A 12,569-nucleotide genomic window follows, 5' to 3' on the forward strand; every position below is an offset into this window, starting at 1 on the left:
ATTAGCCTACAGTTGGAAGAAATCTAACACAAAGCCCAGTCAATAATAAAGTGTTGAATATCTCATGTACTTTTTTGAATATTGTACTGAAAGTGAAAAGCAGGATGGTCGTATGGATATGCTTTTATCCCACTGTACAATTGAAAAATCATAAATCGAAGCATTGCAAGTTAAAGACTATCCACATTCAGTTATGATTCCCGGGAAAAAATACAGACCCATGTACTATCTTCACCCATGTTAAAAGAGGACTCAAACACTTGAAGGAAGAAAAAATAATTCTAAACATTGTTTCTGTCTCTAAGATAATTCTGCAAAAAAAAAAAAAAAAAAAAACTTTTCGTGTTGAGGTAAAAGGATGAAGTGATTTCATTTTTTCATGATTTTTTTTATCTTGAAGGAAATATGTATTCATTAATAAAAAAGTATTATGTGAAATGGTTGTCTTTGTCTTCTGATCTACACTATCTTACATCAGGCTTTGTAGAGAGAAGGTTTGAGCCTCCTAGCCTCTTGGGAGCTCTGTGGCTCACTCTGGAGTTTGTTTCATTCATTATTAACATAGCAGTTGACACCTGTCACTGTACTTGAGGAGTGAGGAAACCTAAGCAGATAAATAAGTTTCCTTGCCTTTGTGTGATGATCACACACACACACACACACACACACACTTATAGGATATATATACCAAATATCTGTATTTAAATAGAACACAGCACCCCCATGCCCATTCTCTGTCATCTTCATCTACATTGATTACTTTTCTTTTTCTCTCAGCATGAGAAGAGAAACAATGTAACTTTGAATTTCAGTACCATGCAAAGAGAACGTGTAAAAACCACAATATGATGCATTTTCAAACTTGCATTTTAATCCAGTATTAGTTCCGAGGTTGATTGGAAACATCTGGCTAAAGGACCAGGAAATAATGAGGCTCTAAATTCATGCTTTATTTTATCATAGGTAAGTGATGAGTAAGTTCATGAAAAATAGTCCCTGCTCAGCCTGACTGTCTTCAGATAGCATTGCTTCTCACTACCAAATCAGAGTATGAAAATTTTATGCCTAACCCCACAGAAACAACTGTTGCCTTCTGCTTGAGAGTCCAGCTTCTTCTTTTCATAGATCAACAGGACAAGCTACCTTACTGGGATGGCTATGCATGTGGAAGAAAATGCAAAATGGCTGTATCACTAATCCAGAAGAGATATGGTAAGAGTCTGCCTGGAGACACAAGGATTTGGTATATTCAAGCTGATTATATTCCATTAGCAAGAAGTAGTCTGAGGTATTGTGCTTGCTAAATATGGTGTTTTTCAGAAGAAAAAAAGAGCAATGATTAAATAAGAATTTTTCATTCTCTGGTGAAGGCAAAGATGTTTATGGCTTCTGATCCAGTATGTCATTCTTTTAGGAATAGACTCTAAAATCTCTTGTACTTGAGCATGTGTTCAGGAATGTCCCTGGCAGTTATGCATGTAACAGTAAAGCACAGAGTCCAAACATCCATTAATGCCCTGGTGGATAAACAAAATGATGCTTATTTATTCATTGGAATATCTTGTAGCAATGAAAATAAATGAAGGGTTATACATTTACACAACTCAGAAACATAATTTTGGTAAAAACAAAAAGTAAGCCACAGAAGGATACATACCCTATTAGTCATTTTATGTAAAATACAACAACATATTTGGCAGGGATTCAAACATGTGCAATGGAACTATATAAAAAAGCAAGGGAATGATAAATTCAGATTTAGGATACAGGTTACCTCTGTGGGGGAATGAGGAGATGGGATTAGGGAAGATCAACACAAATATTCAAAAGTAATAATCTTTTGATTTTTCTTAAACTGGGTGGTAGGTACATAGATATACATTTCTTTATGTTCTGTTATACCATCACAAATATCTTATGAACCAATAAAAAATAGTGCAATTTGATTTTTTGTCTTCCTCAGAATTTTAATTTGAATCTCTTTGTCCAAAGCTAAGAGCAGAATAATAGGAACTCACTCAAATTTAATGGTATGATTTGGGGTGGGAAATGACTATTGTTCCCTGACATCTAATCAACTACATTGACTTTGCAATAATGGATTGTCAATTAATGATTTTTATGCATAGCAAAGTCTTTTGGTTTGTCTGTTATTACTGAGGTTAATAATAGAATACTGGGAGTATTGATAAAATTGTAAGTATAGAAATCTTTTCATTATTATCTAATATCAAGGAAGAGAGAAACATAGCAAAACTTCGTAAAATCAGTCTTCCCTCAACTGCAATGCTAAAGTTTATACTACTGATATCTGTAGATCATTTTCACTGTGCTATAACAGAACTCAGGGGTGGTGTTCATCCTTACAAGAGGAGAGAACTAAAGATTCTTTGGACTGTCACTTTCCCTAGAAAGGTAACTCAAAGTTCAGTCTTGGTGTCTTAGAACTGAAGAAAGCTAGAGGTTATTCAATGTTAGGACAACCAAGGGGGCATATTTGAAAGAGCCCAACCTAGACTGGGAGTTCATGCTCCAAGGTAGGTGCTTCTAAGCCTGATGCTCAAGAAGGAATAGAAAATATACAAAAAATATACAGAAAAACTCTCCTCTGGGGGAAGAGAGTTCCAGACAGCCACAGAGAGGTGGTAAAGTTTAGGAATTTAAAATTTCCCTGCACAGATCTGCAAAGGTGACCTGACTCAAGTTATAGATTAGACTTAGATCTCAGCCTTCCTGACATCATTATGTCCCTGCCAGAGACAGTTGAGGCAGCACAAGGCCAGGTGAAGAGTACCGTCTGTAGAGTCAGATAATAAGGCTGATTCCTTGTCTGTCTCCAGAGCCATGGACAAGCTCTCAATTTCTGTAAAACAGGGATGATGACTCCTCCTTTTTGGCATTACAGAGATTAAAAGTTCAGTTGTTATTATTACTAATCTACCCGGTCTTGTGTAGGCAGTGTGATCATTCTGAAATACAACTCAGGCATCTCCTGCATTTAAAACAAAAATATTGGTTCCCATTGTGAATATTCAACCTCTTAACTTATCTTTCAAAGCTTTTTGGTGATCTGGACCTGCTTCCCTCTCCATCCTCATCAATTGTGGCTCCTCAACCCTGTTAAAAAAAACCCCAGTTCCCCAATTCCCTGTGCTTGTTCAGCTTTGCTTACAACACTCATTCTTGGCCACCAAGATACTCCTGCTACTCTTGAGAGCTCAGCCTGGCAATCTAGAATGGGAAATTTTATACATATATATTTTTCTCTATATAATATATATATTATATATATTTATGCTTATACACACACATATCCACACAGAGCTTTTATAAGCTTGTATGAATTTATCTGTATGATGCTCTATATTATCTTAGAATGTAAACGGTTTTAATATATTCTGCGTATCAGCAAAATGCACCCATATAATTAACACTAAACAATAACATTAACCAATTTACTGTTTCTTGGGAGCAATTTTGAAAAATATGGTAGTTACTCCAGCATCTGCTGGAAATAACTGTTATATGCACATTTTATTATTAAATATTTCATAGCTCAATATAAAGTCCATCTAATCATAAAAGAGCATCAGACTGAGAATAGTCATTTTGCCACCAATGAGGGTAGAGAAAGGAAGTTTTCTCTCAGTCAACAGTTAGCATGTTAAAACTCAGACCACAGAGAAAAGATGCAAAAGAATTGCCAATAAATTCAGGGGGTACTGTGGATCTATAAGATGCCCAGTTTTCCTTCAACCAGCAAACTGTCAACATTATGACTATTGAACCTAATGATGGCAACCAGAGAATGCCTCTTACCTCAGCATCAAAGCGCGGATCCTGGTAGGCATCGCTGATGTTCACAGGAAGGCCTGTTGAAGCAACCAGCTCAGCAATGCTGTTGTTTATTAGCCAGTCGGAGTATGATGACTTTTCCATGCTTTCTTTGAAACTGTCAGAGTACCAATATAGGAAACAAGGAGAAAAATGTAAGTTTGTTTGAAAGTGAACCCAACAAAACTATACAAGTAACAGGATTATATGTACTCATTAAGAAAGTATGATGACATTAGTCACAGAATAATCATAAAGTAATTATCAGTAGCTACTTCAAAAAAACTTATTATTTTTATAATGTCAAATCCCTGAGTAGAAACCATAGATTCACTATGATGCAGAGAATAACTCCAGGTTATATTTAGACCCCCAAATAGGCAGATATAAAGCTGATAATCAGGTACTAAAAAACTGACAATAGTACACCATTGCATTGAACTCCGCAGCCTGCCCGACTTAACTGAAGAGACTGGATGCTTTGGGACCAAGAAAAGTGAAATCCAAGAATGGGGGGAAATCAGGAAATGAATTAAGAACTTGCAAAATTTTAAAAGTAGCAAAGAACAAATCTAGATTATATAATCTTAGTAATTATTCCAGTGACTCTATTAGTATCTGAGTAATTATTATTGTCTTGGAGTACATGTTCTTCTTATGAAATCTCACTTAAAAGTCTGTTTTAGGGGGCTGGGGTTGTGGCTCAGCGGTAGAGCACTTGCTTAGCACGTGTGAGGCCCTGTGTTCTATCCTTAGCACCATGTAATAATAAATAAATAAAATAAAGGTATTGTGTCCAACTATAACTAAAAAATAAATATTAAAAAAAAAGTCTGTTTTAGGGGCTGGGGTTGTAGCACAATGGTAGAGTGCTTGCCTAGTGTGTGTGAGGCACTGGGTTCAATTCTCAGCACCATATGAAAATAAATAAATAAAATAAAGGTATTGTGCCCATGTACAACAAAAAATATTTTTAAAAAGTCTGTTTTAATGTGCTGGCTGCTAATATAAATAATTTAAATTATATCCTTACTTAAATTGAACAAGGAATTTTACGCTAAATGATTTTGTAAACTTTCCCGGGTATCATTTTCATGGCAGACATTAAATTTATATAAATGATGTGAGAATTGGTAAGATTGCTCACTCTCTCCCTCCTTTCCATCTTTCTTCTACAGGTACATATTGAGCACTGATGCAAAATTGAGCATTTTAAAGAAAAATTTCCACGGGTAATGTTTGATTTGTGGTTTGAGAAATGTCAATCCAAATCATGTGAATGAACACAGGAATCCGAGGGCCATGTTTTCCAAACTACATTCTGTGGTGTTCATGAGTGTACTACAGCAAAAAAATAATTATACTACTGACTTTTTTAGTCTAAACTGCATTATATGTAATAAAATACCAAATACTGTTCATAGTAATAGTTACAATGCCATAATGTACCCGTGTGGAATTTATGCCATACTGAGAATGCTGAGAAAGTGGCATGGAAAGGTCACCAAGTGTATGAATATGTGGAAGCATAGACATTATTTACCATCATTAGCATATCTCATCTGTAGAGATTGCTGGTCCGTGTCTGATAAGTTTAGAATATATTTGTGATGTTATTCATCCCTTACTGCATATTAAACACTAAGGGTACATAAACTTACTCTCTATGGATCACCAACTGAAAAATGGAAATGTTAATGAAAAGCTGAGTCTTTTAGTTCTCAAAAAGTATAAAGAAGTATAAAGACTGAATATTTCAAAAGATAAAACTTTATTTCCTAAAACAAAGACAACAACAAAAAATCCATATTCTATTTTCTCTTCGCTACTTTAAAAAAATATTTATTTTTTAATTGGACACCATATTTTTATTTTATTTATTTATTTTTATGTGATGCTGAGGATCAACCCCAGGGCCTCGTGCATGCTAGGCAAGCGTTCTACTGCTGAGCCACAACTCCAGCCTTCTCCTTGCTACTTTATAGTTGTAAGAAATGAAATTTTAGATTATGCTTCAATAAAAGCAAAATACAGAAAGAAACATGATTATGTACCTGAAATGAGGATATTGACTTAATGTAGTAACTTCTAAGTTTACAAAAGGTGTGGATTGAATTCTGACATTTTTTCAGGGATTATTGGCTGGTCAGTTCATTCTGTACTGTCTATACTATATTCTACGCTACAATTTTTTAAGTTCTCTATTATTGCTGGGTGTGGTGGTGCAAGCCTTTTAATTCCAGCAACTTGAGAGGCTGAGGCAGGAGGATTACAAGTTTAAAGCCAGCCTCAGCAACGTAGTGATGCCTTAAGCAATTTAGTGAGACCCTGAATCAAAATAAAAAAATAAAATTAAAAGGACTGAGGATGTTTCACAGTGGTTAAGCACTACTGCATTCAATCCTTGGTACCCCACCCCCCCAAAAAACACTCTATAATTAAGCAGTTTGGAAAGTGCTGACATAGTGTGTGCTGTGGAGGGTAGAAAGAACAGCTGCAATGGGATCTGGGAGGGGTCTGAGTAGGAGGTCAGGAGAGGAAACTGAGACATGATAGAGTAGAAGGAATGGGGACCAAGGAAGGAACTGGTTTTACCAAGTAGCATCAAAATCCTCTAAGCTGGGTATTTCAGGATTGGTAAAAGTTTAGCAAGAGAGATTAGAGTGGTGAGGAGGAAATACTAGGAGCTAAAGACAAATTCATCAAAGTCCGAGGGTGTGTTCTTATCAAAATGAATACTCACATGGTGGGGAGGTAGATTGGAAAAGAAGGTTAAGGCTTAAGTGTGGAGACTTACTGAGTTGCTGAGATCTTATCAAGCAAGGAAATGATGGGGTTTGAGGTGTAATTTTAGGAAGTTTAATCCAGGAACAAGGAGTGAGAGAGGGTGGCTAAGAGAGACTGAGGGTGGGAAGATGTCCTGGTAGACTAGGAAGTCATAAAGGTGGGAGATGGTGATGCTGGCAATGCAAGAGGTAGTGCAGAAGATTCTGCAGGGTTTGATGGACAGGCAGTGGTGGCTCACATTTTCCTCCTGAGAGCCTGTTATCAGAGGGAGTTGTTCTGAGGAGTGGGAAGATGGGGAGAGATGATAGATATTCTGCAAGTCTGAGACATGTTCATTACTAAAAAATCAGAACCAAATCAGTTTTCAGGATTGAAAACACTGATGGAGAGGTAAGATTGTCTTCAGGGAGATAAAATGGATGAGATTGCTCGGGAGAGATTTTGTGGGGAAATCTAGATGTAGGGGAAGAGAGAAGCCAAAGGCAGCAACAATGGGGGAAGGGAGAAAGAGAAAACAAATTTATCATCACCCACTATGGGCTAAGGGCATCCCTAAAAATCAAAGGAAGGTGCCGTAAGCATCAGGGAGGGTTTCAGGAAGATGCTGAAGTTGATAAACACATAAGTCTGAGCTTCAGTCAAAGGAAGTGGGAGAAAAAAACCACTACATTAGATCATTAAGAACATTAGACCCCTACTTACAGAATCCCAAGGAAGATAACATGGCAGAAATACTTGGTGGGAGCAGGGGCTCCTCAAAGACTCATGTGAAATCTAAGCACATTAGAGTCTGGTTCATTCTGGCTGCATGCTGCACTGAAATCATTCTAAAATTCTTGACCAGTGTAGAAGGTCAACTGGGCAAAGCACCTTTGGGCTGTTTCTAGAAAGTATAAGCTGTGGTCTTTACCCTTACAGAACTTGCTATCAGTTGAGGAGATGAGAAATAAACACACTGACATGTGAACAACATAAAAATTTAAATTCCCAATGAAAAAATTTGTCACATAGCTGTGTTGCCAAGTTGCCAAGTCAACTGAACCAATTATGAATGCTGAAGAAGTCCAGGGAGGGAGAAAGGACTTCAGGCACTGGAATCTAGCTAAACCTTCAGACAGGAGGTAAATCTTGGACTGACCTATAGCTGCAGCAATGCAAATGGATTATCTGAAATTACCTCTGCATTTGTCCAGTTTAACGTGGCACAGGTACATAAATTAAGGTTTAGGGTGATAGGATGTTCAGAGTGACCTGGAAGTTGATTTGTCACTCTTGATATTTACATCATTGTCTTAGTCAATTTGGGCATTTATAACAAAATAATATAAACCAGGGTGGCTTATAAATAACAAATATTTGTTTTTCACACTTCTGGAGCCTCAGAAGACTAAGTCTAAAGCATTGGCAGTTTGAGTATGTGGTGTCTTCTTCCTGTATCCTCACATGGTGGAAGGAGTGTGGGATCTCTCTGGATCCTTTTTTATAATCCCATTCATGAGGAATCATTATGTGATATAGTTACCTCCCATAGGTCCCACCTCCAAATACGCTCCTATTGAGGATTAGGTTTCAATATACGAATTTTGAGGGAAACAGATATTCAGATCATATAGCAAGTACGTTTTCAAAATTTGTTTAAAGTGTATATGCTTAGACTGGGGATGTAGCTCTGGTAGAGTGCTTGCCTATCATGCACAAGGCCCTGGGTTCAATCCCTAGTACCACTAAATAGATGATAGGAAGGAAGGAAGGAAGGAAGGAAGGAAGGAAGGAAGGAAGGAAGGAAGGAAAAAAGAAAGAAAGAAAGAAAGAAAGAAAGAAAGAAAGAAAGAAAGAAAGAAAGAAAGAAAGAAAGAAAGAAAGAAAGAAAGAGAAAGAAAGAAAGAAAGAAAGAAAAGCAATCTTATCTGGCTTTTGCACAAGTTCAGTCTTTCAAATCTTAATGTTCTACTGTAAACACAGAATCATGACACTGAATTACAGCTTTCAAAACCTTGCTTCTTATCTTTTTTAAAGGTAATTTTGTGTTGTAATTCAGAACCTGAGTTTCTTTTGGAGTCAGACAAGCCTCATCCAAATGCCCCTTTGGCCACTCTTCAGCAAAGTGATCTCAGGCAATTATTCATACTTCATTGTAAAATGGGTATACTATTACTACCTAGATAGCTATTGTGCAGACTAAGGTAATAATTTATGCCAAATGTTTAGACTAGTATGTAGGTCATAATAAGCATTTTTAAAAAGCATCACAACTTTTACAGCAAATTCTGCATGTGACAGTATTCCTTGGCACACTTTGTCTTATAAATTTAATCACAAAGGAAAGGGCCCAAACAATTTCTGATTTTTGAAGGACACCCCTAGCTTAAGCAGTTAGTTATTACATAAAGATCATACAGGTCAACTCTCTCTGATATATGAGGACCCTCTAATTTACTGTGTTTTTCTTCCTTTAATTGATTGCTGTTGGAACAGGACATGGTTAGGATCATGGACTCAGCCACAAATGGTTGCTCAGATTCTTCCCTGTGTAGGAGTCCCCTATAATAGGAGATGGGTAGGGACTGAAATGTAATCCAGCTATGCATGTTTATGTCCATCTAAAGGGGATACCTTTCTCTAATTCTCAAGAGATGCTTGAATGGCTGTCAATAGCCTGCTTCAATCTTCAATACATCTGACAAATGGGCATGTAACCTCAAATTCAATACCTTCTGTGCCAGGAAACTCACTGTTTACAAAATATTCCATTGCATTATGTGGCAGCTCAATTTTCTTTATAATAATCATCATCCTTTGTTCCCAGCCCCATGGTTTGTAGCCGAAGAGCATAGATCTCACTCTCTAGTAGCTCTTGAAATATGGCAATAATCAACACATTCCCCATGGTCTTCCACTTAAGATTGTTCCATCCCAACCTATCTCTAGTCTTTTCAGCTGCTCTTCCTGTGGCATGCCTTCCTTGTTCAGACCATACAAGCAAACCACATAGTCCTGCTTGCTAATGGTCCTCTCAGGGATCTGAGTCAGATGAAGGTAGGATGATACCTTTTATTTTAGACACTGTTCCCACCAGTCATATTGTTCATTTCCAATAGATCTGTGTGTGTGTGTGTGTGTGTGTGTGTTCTGCTGGGGATTAAACTCCATGGCCTCCTGCATCCTAATTAAGAGCTATATCACTGAGCTACTTCTCCAGCCCAGTAGATCTTTCTTTAAATAGGATTTTGGGAGCTCACCTTAATATACAGAATTGCATTAATCATATCAGGAGCTCAAAAGAATCTGACCAAAAATAGCAAAGGCCAATATTAAGATTTTTATATTGGGTCCAATGAAAATAAGGAATGTCACCACAGTTTGGAAATACATTTTTAGCTGGATTAATCCTGGAGTCTCCAGAGCTTGAGGATTCAAATAAGTTTATGTCAACTCAATGGTTTCTATTTTCCATGCATGCGGATGTATGAATGTAGACATTTCTGAATAAGTCCTCCTCATACCCTCAGTTCCTGGGGAGACATTCTTTCATTCAAGGGCCCTCCCCTCATCAAAGCACACTGCTTGGAAAACACTCAAAGGAGGCTGACCATGGGCTTCAAGAGGGCCAAAGGTTCATGAGCAAGAGAAGAATGTCCTCCCCCAATTTCTTTGTAGCATTTTGGTTCCTGGATCCTAAGATCATATTGCTTGTCCACATTGTCACAAGTTTCCTCATTACTTGGCTTCTTTACCCACTTCCCACACTACTCTCTGTACAAGTAGTGATTAGGCTGGGCTGACCTGGACTACAGATATGTCCCCTTGTGCCAAGAACCCGTGCATAAACTCCTTCCAGCAAGAAGACCCTTATCAATTGCCTCATGAATTTCTGGCGTGAGTGCTGGTGGTTGCACATGTGTGTTGCCAAGACATTTACTTCATGCCAGTGCACAGAAAAGAGAGGGAAAATGCCTTCAAATTCTTAACACATTAGTTTTAAACCAAAGCCCACTTGAGAAAACATTCAAATGTTCCTAAGTTTTCCTGTTTTTTAAACAAATCATTCATTTATTCATGTGTAATAGTTTTTTACATTCAAGTCATAACACAATTTTGACCCATGCAGTGGGAATATTATTTTTAAAATTCTGACTTGAAGGAAAAAAAATACAAAAAAAATCATTGAAAAAGAGTCTTAGAAGGTGAAAGAAATATCATTGACATCTAAACTTTAGTGAAACATCCTTGAGAGGAAAAAATTCACTACTTCACAGCTTTAAAAAAAAAAAACTCTAAAAAAATTTAAAAAACAGACTTCTCTAAGCTCAAGGATTTGTTTTAAACTAACAAAGTAACTGTAAAGAAATCTCATATTTTGTTATTTTACAAAGATCAAGGGCAGTGGAAGATGGAGGTATTTAAGTGAGTTTCATATAAAGGGCTACAGTTTAGATCATCCTTCCTCAGAGACGTCTTGCTTCCAAATGTGAGACTCAAACTGACATTAAAGAGATCTTCATGAGCTCAAATATTATGACTGTGGAGTGTGGGGATAAAAGAGAATTGCCCTATTACAGAAAATACATAAGCCGGCAATGTGACTGCCCTGAAGTAAGTCCAAGGAAACAGACATAAACCTCAAGGCTGACAAGTCACAGAGCTGTGTTGGAGGGAAATCAATACAAGCAAAACAAAATAAGACAAAATAAAATACTCAAGGACAAGTGACTTCAACATTTTCAACTATAGATTACTGAGGACCACCCTGCCGGCCTGCGTAGAAGCCAAGGCCCAGGTCCCAATCCAGGACGGCTCCTCTGACCCTCTTGGGAGCCCAGGCCCAGGCCCAGGACCACCCTGCCAACCTGCATGGGAGCCAAGACCCAGGCTCTAGCCCAGTACCACCCTGCTGACAGGCAGACCCACACCTGAGCCCAGCCCCAGGAGTAGGACCACCCCTGCCTACCAGTATATCCACATCAGAGCCCAGGCCTAGCCCATCTTGGGACACTGCAGCCATTGCCATATCACTTCCCATGCAGTAGCTTCCACCTTGGGACAACAGATGGGGCCTGGAGGCAGCTGCATCTCCAAACAGGCAGCCCAACCATTTCAGTCCCATCTCTGAAAGTGGTTGCATCCATCTTGGGACACCACAACTGCTACCTTGAGTTATCTCTGCTATTGCCACCACCACCTTTAGTTGAAGTAGGATTTATTGTGGGACACCAGCCGGGGTCTAGAAGCTCAAAACCAAAGTAAGGTACAGGTAAACTGGAGGGACACTATAAGATTACAGGGTAGAAACTCTAATACCTCAGACCCACAATGCAAGAAAGGAAAACACACAGAAAACATGAAAAAACAAGGGAGAAAAGTGCTGCAAACAAACCAAGATACTGCAATAATAGAATCCATGGACAATGCAGTTGATGAAATGTCAGAAAAGAAGTTCAGAATGTACATCATTAAAATGACCTACGAATTAAAGAATGACCTAAGTAAGCAAATACAGGCAAAAATTGATCACTCCAATTAAGAGATAAGAAAGCAAATATAGGCAACCATTGATCACACCAATAAAAAAATAAGGGAGCAAATACAGGTAGCAAAAGATTACTTCAAGAAAGTGATACAGATTCTGAAAAAAAATCAGAAATCCTTGAAATGAAGAAAATGATAAATGAAATAAAAAACTCAATAGAAAGCATCACCAACAAACTAGATCACTTGGAAGACAGAACATCAGATAATAAAGACAATATTAAGAATATTGAAGATGGCGGCGAGGGGAGTGAAGATGGCGGCGAGGGGAGTTGAAGATGGCGGCGAGGGGAGTGCATTACCCCCGTGTGCTGCTTCACTGTGTGGGAGTATGACAAGTCAGGACGGCTAAAGGATATCTTGTTAGGAATTTCCAGCAATAGTGGGGTGCTCCGGAACCTGGAGGAAGGATTTCCATCGCA

General features: G+C 38.0%; 1 protein-coding gene across 2 annotated transcripts in view; it reads right to left on the reverse strand.

Annotated features, from left to right (window-relative positions):
- Pde11a (phosphodiesterase 11A) overlaps positions 1-12,569 on the reverse strand; it is a 381,408-nt gene that overhangs the window by 180,603 nt on the left and 188,236 nt on the right. For both annotated transcript variants that reach the window (XM_048808008.1, XM_048808009.1), the window contains exon 6: positions 3,820-3,952. In XM_048808008.1, the coding sequence (XP_048663965.1) occupies positions 3,820-3,952 (133 nt within the window). The remainder of the gene's footprint in view (positions 1-3,819; positions 3,953-12,569) is intronic.

This window comes from Marmota marmota, unplaced genomic scaffold (assembly GCF_001458135.2).
Source record: "Marmota marmota marmota unplaced genomic scaffold, marMar, whole genome shotgun sequence".
NCBI lineage: Eukaryota > Metazoa > Chordata > Mammalia > Rodentia > Sciuridae > Marmota > Marmota marmota.